Genomic DNA, 21745 nt, shown 5'->3' with positions numbered 1-21745 from the left:
GTGTCGACGTAAATTGTATTCTTTGAACACAGACACTATATTCTGGTATATCAGACACGCAGCTCTTTCCTTGTACTGCATGAAAAAGTAATCATAAGTCCACTGTTCTTTGAATATCCTACACTCCGAGTCAATTTTTCTCTTTCTTGACATCATTGTTTCCTAGGGAGTCAAAATTGCTATTAGTAAAATACCATTATATATACAGCGCTACAAAAACAATATACCAGCAATAACTTTGCCCACACAGAGACATACAGACTGCACTGCCCATCAATGCAGTCTGATTGGGGGAACTCCGCTTTTACCCCAGGCTCACACTGGTGCGGGTGCCATTAAAAAGTTAATTACACCTGCAGTTTTGTTCACAGATCGCGGTGCGATCTGCGAACTCGAATAGGAATCTGATCGCATGGGGGAGAAGACCCATGCGATCCGATTCCACTGCAGGAAAAAAGAAGGCACATGTGCCTTTTTTCTTCCGAATCTAATGCAAGTTCAGCCATACAAGCATATGGCTGAACCCGCACTGCTCAGAGATCGCAACAGTATGAACCGGGGCTTACACAACATACAACATATAACCTCATACAACTGAATAGCAATCAGAATATAAATGCACTTACTGTCATTTAAATTGGGTTTCCTACTCCTCGGCTGTCTGTCACTGACCAGCACGGGAAAACAGCAGGCAGCCCCTCCAGAGATCAGAGATCACTCTGTTATTACCCCTCTATCATTTACTCAGCGGTGCATGTGCTGGGGATCTACATCCCCAGCACACAGGAATATCACTGGGAGTGGAGCTGAGCGGCAAGTGAGGGAGCTGAGGGAGGGAGAGCCAGTCAAGCGCAGCCAGGGGAGGGCTGGCAGCCTTAGGCCTGGGGGGCAAGTCCAGTCAATTGGCCCATTGAACCATTCACCAGCGCAGCCCAATGAGTGCCCACCGCCGCAGCTCAATCAGTGTCCACCGCCGCAGCTCAATCAGTGCTCACCAGCGCAGCCAAATCAGTGCTCGCCACCGCAGCCCAATCAGTGCCCACCACCGCAGCCCAATGAGTGCTCACCAGCACAGCCCAATTAGTGCTCACCAGCGCAGCCCAATTAGTGCTCACAAGCGCAGCCCAATTAGTGACCATGGGCCAGATAAATGTCCTCGGCGGGCCGCATGTGGCCCGCGGGCCGTAGTTTGAGGACCCCTGCTCTATACCATAGAGCCCAATGCATTTCCGACCAGGAACACATTGGCAGTGAACTCAAACACGTACGCCAAGCTCTTAAGGCTAATGAGTCTGTGGGTCTGCGTGTGGTGAGTCTGTGTGGTAAGTATGTGGGTCTGTGCGGTGAGTCTTTGGGTCTGCTTGGTGAGTCTGTGGGTCTGTGTGGTGAGTCTGTGGGTCTGCGTGGTGAGTCTATGGGTCTCTGAGTGGTGAGTGTGGGTTTCTGTGTGTGTGCGTCTCTGTGTGGGTGTGGGTCTATGTGGGCCTCTGTGCGGTGAGTCTTTGGGTCTGGTGGTGAGTCTGTGGGTTTGTGTGGTAAGTCTGTGGTTCTGTGTGGTGAGTCTGAGTCCTTTGCTTGCACCGTGTTAAACTGTGGCCCCCTTTCTTCTATGCTTTTCTCATACTTCCCGCATGTAAATTTCATCCTTTCCCCATGTTAATTCCATGCTTCCCCCATGCTTCCCCAATGCTGCCCCTATATTCATGTCATGCTTCCCCAATGCTGCCCCCACATTAATGTCATATTTCCCCAATGCTGCCCCCATATTATTTCATGCTTCCCCCATGCCTACGCCATGTTCATTGCATGCTCCCCCCCCCTGCAGGAGACGCTGATGCTGCTGCTGAAGAGTCTGCCTCTCGGTTGCTTCTTCAACGTCTACACATTTGGAAGCAGCTACAACAGCTTCTTCCCGTGAGCCTCCACCCCAAGCCCCTCACAGCCCCCCCCCCCCCCGTAGCCCCCCCCCATCCCCTAGCCCAGGGGTCGGCAACCTACGGCTCCGGAGCCGCATGCGGCTCTTTACGGGCTGCTTCTTGACGATATGTACGTATGTACAGTATGTACTCAGATGCATTGCGGCTCTTGAAATACTGAATTTTGTACCGAATTGGAAAGAAATGGCTCTTCTTGTTATTTTGGTTGCCGACCCCTGCCCTAGCCCCTTGCCCAGCCCCCTAGCACTCAGCCCCCCCTGTTACTCAGCTATGAAGCTCTTATTCACAGATATCCATTCCTCCCCAGGGAGGGAGGGAGTGTGGAGTGGGGAGCAAGGGAGGGAGGGTGGAGGCGGGGAGGGAGGGTGGAGTGGGGGGGGAGGGTGGAGCGGGGAGGGAGGGTGGAGCGGGGAGGGAGGGTGGAGGGAGGGAGGAGGCAGGGAGGGAGGTGGAGTGGGGAGGGAGGGTGGATTGCGGAAGTAGGGTGGAGTGGGGAGGGAGGGTCGAGTGGGGAGGGAGGGAGGAGGTGCGGAGGGAGGGTGGAGGCGGGGAGGGAGGGTGGATTGGGGAGGGAGTGTGGAGTGGGGAGTGAGTAGGGAGGGAGGGAGAGGGGAGGAATGGGAGGGAGTGAAGGGGAAGAGAGAGGGGGTGTGGATGAGCGAGGGGAGTGGGGGCTGTGCATGCCACAGTGTAACTACCCCGGTGATGAGAGTTGACGTCTCGGTCCCACTTACTGTACTCCCCCCCGCCCAGGGAGAGCTGCGAGTACTCGCAGGCGAGCATGGACGAGGCGCTGAAGCTTGTCAAGGGGATGCGCGCCAACTTGGGGGGCACCAAAATCCTGGAGCCGCTGGTGGCCATCTACCGCTCGGCGTGCCGGCCGGAACACTCCCGGCAGGTGAGTGACGCGGTCCAACCGTTACCTCCTCCACCCCCTCCTGCTCTCGCCATTCGGCAGTGCACTTGGGCTAGTCCATTGTGATCGACAACATTGTGGGGAGGTTAGGGGGTAGTTTTAGTGTCTTTAACGGGTAACCCAAAATTACAAACGTCCCCCGGGTAGACACACAGATACGCATAGAGGTGCACGTCAATATACACAACAACCGCCATTCGCTACTAAGTGGCGGTGATGTCACCACGACGCTTGTGCCAGGCTATGTGCACCTTGAGGCCACGTGAAGTGTCGAACGCCCGCTGGCAGGAGGTCACGGGGCAGACCCAGGTGCGACGGGTTGACTGATTGAGATGGCTGGCTGATGCACCACCTGTGCCCCCTACTGTGCCAACTTGCTGTGCTTTAGCCACCCGGCGCTCTGCTCGTTGTTGTGAGCGTCGCCCCTCCTCCCTCCGTTGTTGTTGGAGGGCGACTGCTTTCAACTGCCCAGTAGCGTCCTTCAGGAGCCTCCTCCACTGCTGGTATCAGTCATTGGCAAGTCCACTCAGCTCCACATCCTCCTGTACCACATCACTCCATCTCTTTTCTAGCCCATGCCGCGCCCGTTTAACCCCCACTATCCGGCTGAACAAAAGCTGTTTGGGCATGTCATGATTGGGCATGCGGGCGACATGGCCCAGCCAACGCAGCCTTGACTGCCAGAGGAGCTCACCGATGGGACTTTGTCCAGATCTTTCGAGGATTTGTGAGCTCCTTACACAATCCAGCCTGGTTAAACCCAGGATTGATCGTAGGCAGGCCAGTCTAAATATTTCTAACCGGCGAAGATGTTCCATTAGGGGGTCCACGTTTCGCAAGCGTAGAGAAGGGAGGGAATGTCTGTGGCCGAGATGACCCGAGGCTTTGTGCGGAGCGACAGACCAGGTAGCTTCCACACAGCGTTACGCAACCGATGAAAAGATAATGCCGCTCGACTGATTCGGAGTGAGACCTCTGCTGTTAAACCGGAGTCGGTCATGAGCACACTGCCCAGGTATGGGAAACTCTCCACTCTCTCCACAACTGCCCCATCACCGATTGGGAGTTGTGGGGGTGGAGTGTCCGATGGTACAAAATACCCAGGCACACACACACACAAATACAAAGACAACATCCCCCGTATAGCCTGTAACGGACTGTAGGGGCAAGTGCTGTTAGCGAGCAGCACCTATGAAGGCCGGCACGGCACACTAGGGGATGGTTGGCCAACACCACGCACAGCCGCCTTTGTCTCCCCAGTGGCGATGTTTACACACCGCACCATGTACTCATTTGAGGCTGAGTCGACCTAGGGGAGGCCCAGAGACCGGTTCAGATAATCGTCACTGGTGTTGGCCATGAGCGGGAATGGAACCCGGGTCGCCAACTTCGTAGCGCAGCGGAGCGCTAACCACTACACGACCGCTCTCCACACACAACAACAACCGCCATTAGCCACTAAGTGGCGGTGACGTCACCACACACACGTGTACACACACACCGAATTCGTCCACAGGCGTCATGTGTAACAAATGCACACGCACGCACGGAGTGCGTGTACACGCACACAAACAGCCGATGTAGTTGATGTGATGTTATGATGTTATAGTTGACGGTATTGTGATGTGATGTCATAGTTGATGGTGTTGTGATGTTGTGATGTCATAGTTGACGGTGTTGTGATGTCAGAGTGAATGGTGCTGTGATGTCATAGTTGATGGTGCTGACCGATGGAGAAGTCTCCAACACCCGTGACGTTATCAGCCTGGTGAAGAAGAATGCAAGCAAGCATCGGTTAGACTCACTCACTACTCACTAGTTCACTCATTCAACTACTCAATGTTTGTTTTCAATTGAGTATAATAGTGCAGTAGTATAGTGTAGCATCTAGTAGTTTAGAAGTGTAGTGTATAGTCGTGTAGTGTATTGTAGTGGTTAGTGGTGTAGGTAGTGTGTAGTGGTGTAGTGTATAGTGTGTCATGGTGTAGTGTGTGGTAGTGTAGTGTGTAGTGGTGTTGTTCTGCCTCACGGCAGGGGTTTTGCCTCACGGAAAATGGGGGGGGGGGGGGGGGGGCGTATGTACACATGATTTTCCTGTTTTTGATGCTAAGTTTGGTCACGTTACCAGGAAGTTGCGATTTAAGATTCCCGCTCAACCAAGCGGGCGTCGGCACACATCGCGTCCCAGTGAAGCCTGCCACAATTGTCCATTGTGGGACTTTAAGAAGCATTGTCTGTAAGTTCGTTTATGTTCTTATAATATTGGCAATGCTGTTATAATGTTAGAATGACCGTTATGATGATGTAAATGCCTTTATAATGCCGCTAAATTGTTATAAATATGAGGCCTAGTTAACAACGAAGCCTGCAACTTTCCTCATTGTGAATGTTACTTGTAATTTAATAAGTCGAGTCAAACTTGTACCCAAGTAAATATATTGCGATCCTGAGAGCAAGGATGACGAAATATCTCATCCACAATATAGTGTTATGTGTAATACTGTACATTTGGGGTGCAGTGTGATGAATACACGATGTGCCTTTATGTAACACAGCAGCTTATGCTCTTGTATAGTTATTCAGTGGTAATGTAGGGGCCTGGTCCATCCAGGATCTATTGTTTATAAACATGTTATCTAAGACAATGTTCTGATGCTGTGGTGTTCATTCATTGTGTTGGTGTTTCCGGGTATTAACAGATTCTGTATCTGTGCTGTTTTCTTACCAGTTTTACCTCGTTAAATTCAATAAATGACGTTTGGAGTTGGACGTTCACCCTGGCTCTGAGGGTTTATTGAACGCGAGGTTAACTACTCAGCTAGCGTTGCAACGCAGCGCACAGCGAGGCTGAGACAGGTGTAGTGTGTAGTAGTGTAGTGTAGCGTGTAGTAGTGTAGTGTGTAGTAGTATAATGACTCGGACAACTGGATACGTGGAGCTTCTTTATTTAAGACACAGTGACTATACTAGGCCCGGACTTAGTTCTTCATTCTGTGTGTGCATCTGTGTGTCTGTATGTGCATGTCTGCATGTCTGTCGGTGTGTGTCTATGTCGGTGTGTGTTAGTGTGTGTCTGTATGTGCGTGTCTGTGCGTGTCTGTGTGTGTCTGTGTGTCTCTATGTGTGTGTGTGTGTGTCTGTGTATGTGTGTCTGGCTGTGTCTGTGTGTGTATGTGTGTCTTTGTGTCTGTAGCTGCTTCTCCTTTGGAATCGGTGATGGTGCCTCCACGGAGCTGATCACGGGGATTGCCGCCAGCGGAGGAGGGACGGCCGAGTTCATCACCGGCACGGAGCGCCTGCAGGGCAAGGTGAGCGCGAACACGGAGACCCTGCACCTGAGACAGTGCCACTCGGATTCCCGGGTTCTGGGCGTCTCTCTCTGTATCTGTCTTCTGTCTCTGTGACAGACATCCAGAGGGCTGTCTGTCTCTGTGTCTCAGTCTTGGTATCTCTCCGTCTGTGTCTCTGTCTCTTTGTCACTGTTTCTCTGTGTATCTGTCTCTCTCGGGCTGTTTGTCTCTCTGTATTGGTATCTCTCTGTCTGTCTCTCTCTCTCTCACTCTGTTTCTCTCTGTGTCTCTCTGTCTCTCTCTGTGTATCTGTCTCTTTCTGTGTCTCTGTGTCTCTATCTCTCTCCGTTTCGACCTCGGGGGAGGCCCAGGACCGGTTCGGTTCATTTCCCGCTCACGGCGACCATCAGTGACGATTATCGGAACCTTCCTCCCCCTCTCCCTCCATCCCTGCCACCTTCTGCCTTTACCTGACCCTCCCTCTCCCTCCATCTCCCCGCCCACCACCCCAGGTGCTGAAGGCCCTGAAGTGCGCTCTTCAGCCCACGCTGACCTCCGTGTCACTCTCCTGGAGCCTCCCCCTGGGCGTGTTGGCCATCGTGGTGCCCGAGGTGCCACGCAGCATCTTCCTGGGCCAGCGAATCATCCTCTACGCACAGCTCGCTGGCACCGTGAGACCACACGCAACACGCGGGGACACGGGGACCTGGTTCGACACGGCGAGACATGGGGACAAGTCTAATTGAGTGTCAGGAGGGGCCGGGTCTCAGGATCAGAGTCTGAAGTGAGACTTGGGGTGACCAGGTCTCAGGGTCAAAGTATGGAGTGAGACTTGGGGTGACCGGGTCTCTGGGTCAGAGTCTGGAGTGAGACTCGGGGTGACCGGGTCTCTGGGTCAGAGTCTGGAGTGAGACTCGGGGTGACCGGGTCTCGGGGTCAGATTGAGACTCAGGTAGGCATCGGGTCTCTGGGTCAGGCTCCCAGACTGAGCCTCTCGTCTGTGCAGGCTCCGGCTGCCCCATGGCAGGGCGAGGCAGTGCTGAAGTACTCCCTGCATGGGGAGTCCGTGGAGAACCGGGTTCCCGTCACCAGCCAGACCGCCAACCCTGGCGAGTCCCGGTATGTAGCCCCCTCGTTCACCCACCCGCTCGTTCAACCACTCATTCACCCACCGACCCACCGATAAAGATGTTCAAAGCAGGTGGCTGCCAGAGCAGCAATAAACGAGCCAGCAGCATTTTATAGTCCATAATAATAGGTATAAATGTGTCCTTAAACCCACCACCACCAGACACAGCCAATCAGTGAGGTTTGTGACGTAAACAAAATGTGCCAATTCGTTACTAGTACAGCACTACACCGGTTGTGGGTTGGAGAATAAACCCACAACAGCGTTTACAATTGGAGTATCCGTGTGACGTTTCGCCGGTAATTACAACAACAACCAGCATCATCATCAGGCGGACAGCCTCCGAGTTGTGGCGAAATCCTCCTCCTGTTTCATTCTTAAATACATGTCCTGGGATAAATGTGATGTCGTCACCTTGTGAGCCAGTCAGGTGCGAAGGCTAGAGGTGGAGGGGGGGGGGGGTTAATGTAGTCATGCAAATTGCAATGGATATCAATTACAATGGAACACATTCCTGCGGAGGGAGCTGGTAGGAACGTTGGGTTGCTCGGTCAATGGCCAGGGTCAACGGCGGCGTGGTGTATTCTGCAAATATGCCCGACTGTGAGGGCGGGCACAAGCCGGTGTGAGTCGGTTGAACGTTGAGTGGTATAAGGGCACCACGGGGTGACCAGCCCCTCCCCACCCAGCCCCACCCCCCACCCAGCCCCATCCTCTCCACCCAGCCCCTCCCCACCCTCCCCACCCAGCCCCTCCCCACCCTCCCTACCCAGCCCCTCCCCACCCTCCCCTCCCCACCCAGCCCCACCCTCCCCACCCAGCCCCTCCCCACCCTCCCCACCCCATCCTTTCCCACCCAGCCCCTCCCTGCACGACGGACACAATAATCTCCTGTGGGCTGGTCTAACCAGGAGGTTCCTACCAGTATAACGCTACTAATTGGCTGTGTCAGGTGGTGGCGGGTTTAACAACACATTTTACGCGATCTTACCCAAAAACCTCGATTATGGATAATATTGGTCATGAAAGCCTCCTAGGTGTTCAGAATCTTACAGCCAAACATAGGACCCACAGGCATCCAGGAGGCTGCCTTGAATATGGATCCCACGAGGCTTTCCAAGCACCAGCTGGCCAAAGCATGGCTCGCCGAGCGGCCCGCGCAGGCTCCGGCCCGGGTGTAGGCCTCACGGTCACCCAAGGAGCCACGTGAAGGCTGCTGAAGGAAGTTGAGCGTGCTGGCCCACATACCATGGTGCACGGCCATGAGACCGCTGATCACGTGGAGTCGGGGTGGAGGCAGCTGTCTGTATCTGGCAAACCAGGGAACAGCAGCTCAGGCAGACCCCCACTGTAAACTCTCCCAGTGCGACCCTGCACTGGCTCGCAGCCAAGGCGATGATCCGCCACCTCGTGTCGGGTCCCAATGCCCCCGACTCTACGCCGGCGCCGGGAGACGCGGAGCAGCAGAAGAAGAAGAATGAGGAGGAGGAGGCGGAGGCCAAGTCTCGCCGGGAGCGAGTGGTGGCGCTGAGCGTGGAGTCGGGCGTCGTGTCCCCCTACACAGCTTTCGTCGGAGTGGACACCGACTCCCGCCAGCCACTAGGGGCCGCCATGCAGGAGCGCCCCACCCCACGCCATCACTTCTTTGGTGGTTCAGGTTAGAAGCGGGGGGGCGGGTGGGAGGCTTTATGTGGTCGGTCTGTGGGTCGATGGTACCGTCGGTCAGCGTGTGGGTCAGTCAGTCTGTGGGTATGTCAGTCGGTCATTCTGTCTGATGGTATGTTAGTCAATCGGTGTGTTGTATGTCTCTCTGTGGATATGTCAGTCAGTCTGTCTGTGGGTCTGTGGTAGGGTATGTCAGCGTGTGGGTCAGTCAGTCTGTGGTTATGTCCGTCAGTCAGTTGGTGTGTCTATCTGTGGGTATATGCCAGTCATTTGGAGTTTCCATCTCTCAGCCTGACTTGATTTTTGTCATTTACTCAATTGCAGTGTCTGTCAGTCTGCCTAGTCGGTTTGATAGCTAGTCAGTCCGTCTGTTAATCAGTATTGGTCGGACGGTCTGTCAGTCAGTCTGATGGTCAGTCGGTTTGTTAGTCGGTCGGTGTTTTAGTCGAAAATCGCAAACGACAATGGCAACGACCCCCCCACCCTCCCATCCTCCACGGTTGGCGGCACAATCGGGGGGGGGGGGCGTGACGGTGGCGGGCGGCGTGGGCACGGCGTGGGGGCCGGCGTGGGGGGTGGCGTTGGGGGTGGCGTGGAGACGCTAAGCGGCGACGACGTTGTGGTGATGACGACGACAACGCGGTGAGGACGACGACGATGCGGTGAGGATGATGACGTCACTGGCGTGGCACTCACTGGCATGGGATGATCGCTTGCCGGTAGCGGACAACTCATCAGAGGTGTAAGAGGGAGGTTGAGCGAGGCGGAGGTCTCCCGGTACCTCCCCGGTGTTCTCGGTGTGCTTTTTGCAGCACCCATGCATGGCGGGGAGTAGATGTGTTTGCTGGATCCTCCAGTGTCTGCTGCCACGAGTGCGTACACGGCTCTGATGCCACCCTGAAACCACGTTTCAGCAACGGCAAAATAGACGCAGAAACACAGATACACACGCAGACATACACACAGATAGACACACATGGACACAACAACAACTGGAATTCGCGACTAAGTGGCGGTGACGTCACCACGGCGCTTGTGCCAGGCTATGTGCACGTTGAGTCTACGTGAAGTATCGAACGCCCTTCGGCAGGTCATGGGGCAGACCCAGGTGCCACGGGTCGACTGACTAAGATGACTGGCTGATGCACCACCTGTGCCCCCTATTGTGCCAACTGGCTGTGCTTTAGCCACCCGGTGCTCCGCTCGTTGTTGGGAGCGTCGCTCTTCCGCGTTCTGTTGTTTTTGGAGGGCGACTGCCTTCAACTGCCCAGTAGCGTCCTTCATGAGCGTTCTCCACAGAGGCCGATCTTGACACAGCTGGTACCGGTCATCGGAAAGTCCACTCAGCTCCACATCCTCTTGTACCACATCACTCCATCTCTTCTCTAGCCCATGCCGCGCCCGTTTAGCCCCCTCGATCCGGCCGAACAAAAGATATTTAGGCATGCGGTGGCTGGGCATGCGGGTTACATGACCCAGCCAATACAGCCTCGCCTGCTGGAGGAGCTCACCGATGGGACTTTGTCCACATCTTTCAAGGATTTGTGAGTTCCTCACACAATCCAGTCTGGTTAAACCCAGGAAGGATCGTAGGCAGGCCAGCCTAAATGTTTCTAACCGGTGAAGATGTTCCATTACGGGCGTCCACGTTTCTCAAGTGTAGAGTAGGGAGGCAATGACCGTGCACGAGAAGACCTGAAGCTTTGTGCAGAGTTAGCTTCCACACAGCGTTACGCAACCGATAAAAAGATAATGCCGCTCGACTGATTCAGAGTGAGACCTCTGCTGCTAAACTGGAGCCAGTCATGAGCACACTGCCAAGATATGGGAAACTCTCCACTCTCTCCACAACTGCCTTATCACCAATTGGGAGTTGTGGGGATGGAGTGTCCGATGGTACAAAATACCCAGGCAGGTGCTTAGTTTTGGTGGGGTTGATGTTAAGGCCCCACCTCTTGGTGGCAAGCTCCAGGTTCAGCAGCAGCGCCTCAAACTCCTCCTCTGAGTGAGCAGCAATTACCAGATCATCGGCATACATAACGTGGTTGAGCAATAGGGAGCCATTCCTTGACCGCACCCAGGCATCGATCAGCCTCCCAATTATATCTGTACCAAATGGAAATTCCTCCGGTACAGAAATTGAAGGCTTAACGAACTACGTGGTCAAAATATATGTTAAATAATGTGGGAGCCAGAGGACATCCCTTTCGCACCCCAAGGTGTACAGGGAATGGCTCTGACTCCCGGACACCTAGTTTTACCCGGGCCCGCTCACCATCAGAAGGTCCTTAATGAGCCTGAGCAAAGGGTCAGGGACTCCGAAAGCACGAAGAATAACCCAGAGCCCAGGCCTACTGATGCTATCATAGGCCTTGACCAGGTCAATAAAGCAGAGATGTAGGTCTTGTTGGAATTCCCTACACCTCTGCTGTAGCACACGGGCAGAAAATATGGCATCTGTGCAGGACCGCCCTTTCCTGAAACCGCACTGGGGCTCCGCAAGCCTCACCTCAGCATGCCTAGCAAGGTGATGTTGAATAATCCGTGCCAGAACCTTTCCCGGCACACTGAGGAGTGAGATGCCCCTGTAGTTGTTAATATCTGTGCGGTCCCCGTTCTTAAAGAGGGGGACCACCAGGGCATCCTTTCAATCCCGCGGAAACCATCCAGTGGCGCAGACTGTTGTTATGATGTCATGTAGGGCAGTCTGCGCACAAACGCCACCCTCCCTCAGCATTTTGCTTGGGAGATAATCTCTGCCCAGTGCCTTTCCTGGTCTCAGACTCTGGATTGCCTTCAGTACTTCCTCAACAGATGGCACCTCAGCCAGCCACTCACAGGGGGTGACTTCCTCCTCAAATATTCGAGGCACCGCAGCCTCAGCAGGGTTATCCTCACTTTGTCCCATGATGTTTTCCAGGCTGAGGGATTTCCCCTCCCCCAGGACCTCACAGAAATGCTCAGAAAATCTGCAAACCTATAGCTTGGGGTCAGAGATTTAATCACCGTTCTTTCCCCTAATGATGGTAATAGGTGTGGTGCTGCAGGTTACTTTTTTGATGGAGTTAAATTGAAATTTGTGATCGTGGGTCATTGAGGCAGACTCCATCTCCTCAGCAACCCGCGACCACCACCCATCCTTGCAGAGCCTCACGGCTCTCCGAACCTCCGAGCGAAGGCTGCTGTATGCCTCCTCATTGGGATGCTGTAGCCCAGCGGTCGGGAACCTATGGCTCGCGAGCCATATATGGCTCTTCCGGTGACGGCATATGGCTCCCAGACAATTTTGAGTTGAAAAAACTAATAATACAAAAATACAAATAAAATCAGTTTGGAACTGATTTTAAAATACTTGTGATATTGCTTAATAATACTGTGTCATTTTAAAGTAAACAGAAATTAGTTTTGAAGATACAATGTCTCAGGTCACGGGTCCTGTGACCAGAAGTCACATTAAAAGTAAGACATATTTAATTTATTATACGTTAAAAATACTATATGGCTCTCAATTAAATATATTTAGAAATAGTTGGCTTTTATGGCTCTCCCAGTCAAAAAGGTTCCCGACCCCTGCTGTAGCCGATGAGAGTGGGCCTGTCACTTTTTCTCAGCTAGCTTGAACACCTCCTCTGTCAGCCACGGTCTCTGGGGAACTCTGGACCGTGTATCCAAAGCAGCCATTGCAGCTGCATGAGTCACAGTCCTTAACCTCACCCATTTACCCTCGACATCAGGAGGAGTGGGGGACTATAACAACCCCAACCGCCAGCGATGATGAAATTCTCGCTTGCAACTTCCATTAGCTAGCTGAGATCAGGCCACCTTAGGTTAGAATGGGGTCCTGGGTGTACACCCAACACCGGAGTGGAAGAATGGCAGGCGCATCTTACAGATGACAAATCGATGGTCAGAGGGCAAATCAGCTCCACGATAAGTCCTAGTGTCAAGGACATTGGCTCGCATCCGCTGATCCGTCACTATGTAGTCCAGCAGATGTTCTTGCTTGGACCCGGCGTGCATCCATGATGCCGGAACAGCGTGTTGGTAATTACAAGCCCATGGGCTGCACAAATATCCCAGCAGTCTCATACTGTTGTTATTTAGCTGATCTGGCCCATGCCTTCCAATCACTCAAGACAAGGTTCCAGCATCATGACCAACTCGGGCATTGAAGTCACCCAACAAGATGACTCTATCCTGAGGGTCCACTTTAGCCAGCACCTGTGACAGGAGGCCATAGAAGGCATCTGACTCATCAGCCTTGCCTGCATCCCTCCACGGATGTTCATCTTCGGTGGGGGCATAAGTAACCACGACCACCACTCCTCGCCTCTGGTTGATGGGAAGGCGAGCCCAAAGTAGCCTGGGGCTTGCAGCTTCCCACACCTCACCGCAACGCTCACACGCCCCCTTCATTCTTTTGTTCAGAAGAAGAGCCACACCCTGTTGATTGGCAGTCTCCTGCCCCGAGTAGAGGACTGTCCACCCCTCATGGTGGCAGGAGCCGGAGCCGGTCCACCAGACCTCCTGAATGCCACAGAGATCAAGGCGGTACCCGTCCAGCTCCTCCGCAGTGACCATTCGAACATTCCACATGGCCATCCATAGTGGCTTTTTGTTGTTTCTGGAGGAACCCCGAGGGTAAAGATTCAATCTCCTGGCTCCGCCAGACACACATACACAGACACACACACATAGGCACACACAGAGCCACAGACAACAGCCAGGCACGCCGTGAGGTTGCATTGTTGCATTGTTGCATTGTTGTCCATCCAGCGTCTCTGGCACGGCACTGGTGCGGATCGCTCGTGCAGTGGAAAGATCTGGGCTGGAAGAAGGTTGAATGAGCGGTACCGCATCTTTGTGTGTTTTACAGCTCCTAACCGTGGTGCCATGCAGTCCATGAGAGAATTTGCTTATCAAATGAGGCCTCCTCCTGTTGCAAGTGGGTACAACAATCCGATCTATTGAATGCACATTTCCATTACAGCACAAGCAGACACACAGATACGCAAATACTAAGATGCCCTCCCCTCCCCCCTCGCCCCCTCGTATAGTGTTAACATAATGTTTTGGCAAATGCTGCTAGTGAGTAGCACCAATTAAGGCTGGCACGGCACACCAGGGGGTGGGTGGCCAGCACCACACTCAGCTGCTTTTGTCTCCCAAGTAATAAAGTTTTAACATAGACAAAAGACAAGGATCGCCCGTATAGCTTTACCATACTGTTGGGGCAAGTGCTGTTAGTTAACAACACCTAAGAAGAGGCCACACTGCGTAAACCCGCCACTCCCCACAATGGCTACAAACATCCCATCGCACGTGTTTGAGCTCTGATCATTTTAATGGCTAAATTAAAGTTCATGAGAATTTCAATGGCTAAATTCAAGATCCTGAGAATGTCAGTGGCTAAATTCAAGTATCTCAGAATTTCAGTGACAAAATTCACGATCCTGAGAATTTCAGTGCTAAATTTAAGTTCATGAAAATTTCAGTGTCTAAATTCAAGATCCTGAGAATGTCAGTGGCTAAATTCAATCTACTCAGAATTTCAATGGCTAAATTCAAGTTCCTGAGAATTTCAGTGGCTAAATTCAAGTTCCTGATAATTGTAGTGGCTAAATTGAGGTACCTGAGAATATCAGTGGCTAAATTCAAGATCCTGGGAATTCTAGATTTGAAACTTTTTCGTGAATGCAAGGATTCATACTCTTAGATTTTTTCCGTGAAGTCACGTAGGTAAAAAATTAAAATTAAACAAATAATAGAAATAATAATAGAAATAAAATAATAAATCACGACGTTTCAGTGGCAACGTAAGTCTCTGTCATCAGGTGGGACCGCCACAGCTGAATTTACTGTATTAAGTGAAGAAAAATCCTGGGAATTTCAGTGGCTAAATTCAAGGTCCAGAGAATTTCAGTGGCGAAATTCAAGATCCTGAAAATGTCAATGGATAAATTCAAGTTGATGATAATTTACGTGGCTAAATTCAAGCTCCTGAGAATTCCAGTGGCTAAATTCAAGTTCCTGAGAATTTCAGTGGCTAAATTCAAGTTCCTGAGAATTTCAGTGGCTACATTCAATTTCCTCGCCTCCGGTTGATGGGAAGGCGAGCCCAAAGTAGCCTGGGGCTTACAGCTTACCACACCTCAGCGCCATACTCCCACGCCCCGTTCATTCTTTTGTTCAGAAGAAGAGCTACACCCTGTTCTTTGGCAGTCTCCTGCCCCGAGTAGAAGACTGTCCACCCCTCATGGTGGCAGGAGCCAGAGCCGGTCCACCGGACCTCCTGAATGCCACAGAGATCTAGGCGGTACCTGTACAGCTCCTGACAGAGGAGTGGCAGCCTCTCCTCCGCAGTGACCATTCGAACATTCCACATGGCCATCCGTAGTGGCTTTTTGTTGTTTCTGGAGGAGCCCCGAGGGTAAAGATTCGATCTCCTGGCTCCGCCAGACACACATACACAGACACACACACATAGGCACACACAGAGACACAGACAACAGCCAGGCACGCCGTGAGGTTGCATTGGTGTCCATCAAGCGTCTCTGGCACGGCACTGGCGCGGATCGCTCGTGCAGTGGAAAAATCTGGGCTGGAAGAAGATTGAATGAGCGGTACCGCATCTTTGTGTGTTTTACAGCTCCTAACCTTGGTGCCATGCAGTCCATGAGAGAATTTGCTTATCAAATGAGGCCTCCTCCTGTTGCAAGTGGGTACAACAATCCGATCTATTGAATGCACATGTCCATTACAGCACAAGCAGACACACACACATATACGCAAAGACAAAGATGCCCTCCCCTCCCCCCTCGTATAGTGTTAACATAATGTTGGGGCAAATGCTGCTAGTGAGTTGCACCTATTAAGGCTGGCACGGCACACCAGGGGGTGGGTGGCCAGCACCACACTCAGATGCTTTTGTCTCCCAAATAATAAAGTTTTAACATAGACAAAAAGACAAGGATCGCCCGTATAGCTTTACCATACTGTTGGGGCAAGTGCTGTTAGTTAACAACACTTAAGAAGAGGCCACACTGTGTAAACCCGCCACTCCCCACAATGGCTACAAACCTCCCATCGCACGTGTTTGAGCTCTGATAATTTTAGTGGCTAAATTCAAGTTCGTGAGAATTTCAGTGGCTAAATTAAAGATCCTGAGAATTTCGGTGGCTAAATTCAAAATCCTGGGAATTCCAGTGGCTAAATTCAAGTTACAGAGAATTTCAGTGGCGAAATTCAAGATCCTGAGAATGGCAATGGATAAATTCAAGTTGATGATAATTTATGTGGCTAAATTAAAGTTCATGAATATTTTAGTGGTTAAATTTTAGATCCTGAGAATGTTAGTGGCTAAATTCATATTCCTGGGAATTTCAGTAGGTTCATTCAATTTCCTCGCCTCCGGTTGATGGGAAGGCGAGCCCAAAGTAGCCTGGGGATTACAGCTTCTCACACCTCACCGCCATGCTCCCACGCCCCCTTCATTCTTTTGTTCAAAAGAAGAGCTACACCCTGTTGTTTGGCAGTCTCCTGCCCCAATTAGAGGACTGTCCACCCCTCATGGTGGCAGGAGCCAGAGCCGGTCCACCGGACCTCCTGAATGCCACAGAGATCTAGGCGGTACCTGTCCAGCTCCTGACAGAGGAGTGGCAGCCTCTCCTCCGCAGTGAGCATTCGAACATTCCACATGGCCATCCGCAGTGGCTTTTTGTTGTTTCTGGAGGAGCCCCGAGGGTAAAGATTCAATCTCCTGGCTCCACCAGACACACATACACAGACACACAGATAGGCTCACACAGAGACACAGACAACAGCCAGGCCTGCCGTGAGGTCGCATTGTCATCCATCGAGCGTTTCTGGCACGGCACTGGCGCGGGTCGCTCGTGCAGTGGAAAGATCTGGGCTGGAAGAAGGTTGAATGAGCGGTACCGCATCTTTGTGTGTTTTACAGCTCCTAACCGTGGTCCCATGCAGTCCATGAGAGAATTTGCTTATCAAATGAGGCCTCCTCCTGTTGCAAGTGGGTACAACAATCCGATCTATTGAATGCACATTTCCATTACAGCACAAGCAGACACACAGATACGCAAAGACAAAGATGCTCTCCCTTCCCCCCTCGCCCTCTCGTATAGTGTTAACATAATGTTGGGGCAAATGCTGCTAGTGAGTTGCACCAATTAAGGCTGGCACGGCACACCAGGGGGTGGGTGGCCAGCACCACACTCAGATGCTTTTGTCTCCCAAATAATAAAGTTTTAACATAGACAAAAAGACAAGGATCGCCCGTATAGCTTTACCATACTGTTGGGGCAAGTGCTGTTAGTTAACAACACCTAAGAAGAGGCCACACTGTGTAAACCCGCCACTCCCCACAATGGCTACAAACCTCCCATCGCACGTGTTTGAGCTCTGATAATTTTAGTGGCTAAATTCAAGTTCGTGAGAATTTCAGTGGCTAAATTAAAGATCCTGAGAATTTCGGTGGCTAAATTCAAGATCCTGGGAATTTCAGTGGCTAAATTCAAGTTCCAGAGAATGTCAGTGGCTAAATTTAAGTTACTGAGAATTTCAGTGTCTAAAGTCAAGATCCTGAGAATGTCAGTGGCTAAATTCAATCTACTCAGAATGTCAGTGGCTAAATTAAAGTTCCTGATAATTTCATTGGCGAAATTCAAGATTCTGAGAATTTCAATGGCTAAATTCAAATTCCTGAGAATTTCAGTGGCTAAATTCAAGTTCCTGATAATTGTAGTGGCTAAATTGAGGTACCTGAGAATATCAATGGCTAAATTCAAGATCCTGGGAATTCTAGATTTGAAACTTTTTCGTGAATGCAAGGATTCATACTCTTAGATTTTTTCGGCGAAGTCACGTAGGTAAAAAATTAAAATAAAACAAATAATAGAAATAATAATAGAAATAAAATAATAAATCACGACGTTTCAGTGGCAACATAAGTCTCTGTCATCAGGTGAGACCACCACAGCTGAATTTACTGTATTAAGTGAAGAAAAATCCTGGGAATTTCAGTGGCTAAATTCAAGGTCCAGAGAATTTCAGTGGCGAAATTCAAGATCCTGAAAATGTTAATGGATAAATTCAAGTTGATGATAATTTACGTAGCTAAATACAAGCTCCTGAGAATTCCAGTGGCTAAATTCAAGTTCCTGAGAATTTCAGTGGCTAAATTCAAGTTCCTGAGAATTGTAGTTGCTAAATTCAGGTACCTGAAAATTTTAGTGGCTAAAATCAAGTTCCTGATAATATCAGTGGCTAAATTCAAGTTCCTAAGAATTGTAGTTGCTAAATTCAGGTACCTGAGAATTCAGGAGCTCAATTCAAGTTACTGAGAATTTCAGTGGCTAAATTTAAGTATCTGAGAATTTCATTGACTAAATTCAAGTTCCTGAATATTGTAGTGGCTAAATTCAAGTACCTGAATTTCAGTGGCTAAGTTCAAGTTCCTGAGAATTTCAGTGGCTAAAGTCAAGTTCATGAGAATTTGTGGCTAAATTCAAGTACCTGGGAATTTCAGTGGCTCAATTCAAGTTCCTGAGAATTTCAGTGGCTAAATTCAAGATCCTGAGATTGTCAGTGGCTAAATTCAAGATCCTGAGGATTTATTTGGCTAAATTCAAGTACTTGATCATTTCAGTGGCTAAATTCAAATTCCTGAGAATTTCAGTGGCTAAATTCAAGTTCATGAGAATTTGTGGCTAAATTCAAATACCTGAGAATTTCAGTGGCTATATTCAAGTTCCTGAGAATTGTAGTGGCTAAATTCAGGTACCTGAGAATTTCAGTGTCTCAATTCAAGATCCTGAGAATATCAGTGGCTAAATTCAAGATCCTGAGAATTTATTTGGCTAAATTCAAGTACCTGATCATTTCAGTGGCTAAATTCAAGTTCATGAGAATTCCAGTGGCTATATTCAAGTTCCTGAGAATTGTAGTGGCTAAATTCAGGTACATGAGAATTGCAGTGGCTAAATTCAACATCCTGAGAATGTCAGATGCTAAACTCAAGTTCCTTAGAATTTCAGTTGCTAAATACAAGTTTCTGATAATTTTTAATGATCAACTCGTGCATTAAATTCACCCAACAGTATGACTCTCTCCCGAGGAGCCACTATCTAGCACCTGTGATAGGTCATAGAAGGCATCTGACTCATCGGCCTTGCCTGCATCCCTCTACTGATGTTCATCTTTGGTGGGGGCATAAGTAACCACGACTACCACTCCTCACCTTTGGTTGATGGGAAGGTGAGCCCAAAGTAGCCTGGGGCTTGATGCTTCCCACACCTCACCGCCTCGCACCCATGCCCCCTTCATTTTTTTACTCCTAAGAGAAGACACTCCCTATTCATATTGTTTGGGTCTTTCGGTAAAGCCACGTAGATAGAAAAATAACAAAAATCAAAATCACAACGTTTCGATCGCAACACAAGCAATCGTCTTCAGGTGAAAAAGAGGGAAATCTGCTGAGGCAGGCTGTTCATAAAGGTTTAGAGATGGGCAGGGCAGCTAATGTTAGCGGTTCGAAGAGAGCGAGTAGGAGAGAGAAATTTGCTTGTAAATGTAAGCTCGGCGAGGGCCAAGCTCGGCTAGGGCCCGGAAATTTGAGAAGTGACAGCAGCAGATGTGAGTGTAAAGGTATTACCTCAGCATCGCTAACATTAGCTGCCCCGCCCATCTTTAAACCTTTATAACCAGCCTCCCTCAGCAGATTTCCCTCTTTTACTCGCTTTTATTTAACTCACTCCGTCTGTTGTATCCTCGAAAAAAAATATTGTAACTCAATTTTTACCCACTTCCCAATGTGCTATCGACTGCAAACTTGAAATACCTATGTCATACTGATGACAAGACTATATTCTATCATAAACAAATAAAAATATATATTTTTAAACATTTTACATACTTTTATTTTACTCACTCTGTTGTTGTATCCTCAAATCTTGTAACTCAATTTCAACTCAATTTCAACCGTGCTTGCTTGTGTTGCGATCGAAACGTTGTGATTTTTATTTTTGTTATTTTTTCTATCTACGTGGCTTTACTGAAAGACCCAACGAATATGAGTTCCTGCAGTCACTAAAGCTTTTTCAAGATTTAAGCCACTCCCTGTTGTTTGGCAGTCTCCTGCCCAAGTAGAGGACTGTTCACCCCTCATGGTGGCAAGAGCCAGAGCCAGTCCACTGGACCTCCTGAATACCGCAGAGGTCCAGGCGGTACCGGTCCAGCTACTGACAGAGGAGTCGCAGCGTCTCCTCCGCAGTGAGCATTTGAACATTCCACATGGCCACCAGCAGTGGTTTTTTGTTGTTTCTGGAGGATCCCCGAGGGTAAGGATTCAATCTGCTGGCTCCGCCAAATGGGGTTTGGCCAGGAGACCTCATAGACACCTGTAACGCTGGGGCCTACGGCACATGTTTAGCTTGATATTTTCTTCTTCGTGGTTTAGGGGTAATTGAAGGTGGAGGTGTTACCAGCCCCTCATACCCATACAGAGCCCCCTCTGGCCACTGTGGTGGCTCAAAACGCCGTGAGGTGGAATGGCCAATCGAAATTGGCCCTCCTCCATGGCACTGCTGACCACAGTGTTACCCACACATACACACACTGTTACACAGACACACACACAGATAGACACACACACAAAAAACAAATATACCCTGTATAGCCTTAACATATTGTTGGGGCAAGTGCTGTTAGCGATCACCAATGATAGCCGGCATTGCACACAAGGGGGTGGGTGGCCAGCACCACGCCCGGCCACCTTTATCTCTCGAGTAGTAATGTTTTACACATCACACCAAGTACTCATTTGAGTCAGAGTCGACCTAGGGGAGGCCCATAACCGGTTTGAATGACACTGACACACGCACAAACGTGCACACGTAACACGACACGGATGTGCACAGAAACGATGCGTGACCAAATGCACTCTGCTGATGGCAATGCATCTCTCCCTCTCCGCTTCACCTCAGGGGGATGCCGTCTAAGCTCTGCCAAGATGGCGATGCCCAAGATGATGATGATGAACTCGCCGTGCTGGTCGGATGACCTGCACGGCCCAGGAAACAGACAAGCAGCCATGGAATGCGATTACTTCGCTCCGGAGGGTCCGGCCAAACCGCCCTTCCTGGAGTTCGTCGACCTGCAGAGGGCCCACGGGGCCTGGGAGCTGTCCACCCAGCTGGCCTCGGTCGTCCATTCGAGCGAGGGGGCACTGCGCAAGGAAACTCCTGCGGTGAGAGACTCCCATCAGTCAATGGGAGCCACCCCCGATTTACAGTAGCACCTGTACTGTCACAGATACAAAACAGAGACAAGACGGACACAAGATGGAGACAATAAGGATACAAGATGGAGACAAGATTGAGACAAAAGGAGACAACACGGAGAAAAGACGTAGACGAGATGTAGACAAGATGGAGACCAGACGGAGACGAGACAGATAAGATGGTGACATGATGGGACGAGATGGCGTGTGTGTTCTTCCACGGCAGCATCATCGTGAGCAGTTCAGTTACAGTGCATACAGGAATCTCATGATCAACTGTGAATAGTCGAGCCACAGGGGCACAATCGGCGAACTGTACGCGAAAGGTAAGAGTTTGGTGAATATCAGTGGATTAAATGGGGTTCCATTTTAAACATTTTCCCATTAAGCTATTATTTATATGTAAGTAATGTGCAAACTGATAATGGGCGAGGCAAGGAGAGATATCCATTCTAACTCCAAATCAACTACAGGTACTATACTTATTAACATTGGACTTACGAACTTTCAGAG

The 21745-nt window shown here is 50.3% G+C and overlaps 1 protein-coding gene across 1 annotated transcript in view; it reads left to right on the top strand.

The window, feature by feature from the left end:
- LOC144733717 (von Willebrand factor A domain-containing protein 5A-like) overlaps positions 1–21518 on the top strand; it is a 52987-nt gene extending 31469 nt beyond the window's left edge. Inside the window, exons 7-16 of the mRNA XM_078615743.1 lie at positions 1826–1914; positions 2691–2835; positions 4568–4647; positions 6047–6161; positions 6656–6814; positions 7150–7262; positions 8637–8929; positions 13814–13882; positions 20937–21199; positions 21459–21518. Coding sequence (XP_078471869.1) covers positions 1826–1914; positions 2691–2835; positions 4568–4647; positions 6047–6161; positions 6656–6814; positions 7150–7262; positions 8637–8929; positions 13814–13882; positions 20937–21199; positions 21459–21518 — 1386 coding nt within the window. The remainder of the gene's footprint in view (positions 1–1825; positions 1915–2690; positions 2836–4567; positions 4648–6046; positions 6162–6655; positions 6815–7149; positions 7263–8636; positions 8930–13813; positions 13883–20936; positions 21200–21458) is intronic.
- The last annotated feature ends 227 nt before the right edge of the window (positions 21519–21745 follow it).

The sequence above is a fragment of the Lampetra planeri genome, chromosome 48, assembly GCF_965212315.1.
Source record: "Lampetra planeri chromosome 48, kcLamPlan1.2.h2, whole genome shotgun sequence".
Classification (NCBI taxonomy): domain Eukaryota; kingdom Metazoa; phylum Chordata; class Hyperoartia; order Petromyzontiformes; family Petromyzontidae; genus Lampetra; species Lampetra planeri.
Note: the sequence above shows the minus strand (reverse complement) of the source record. Positions and strands in the feature narration are given on the sequence as shown.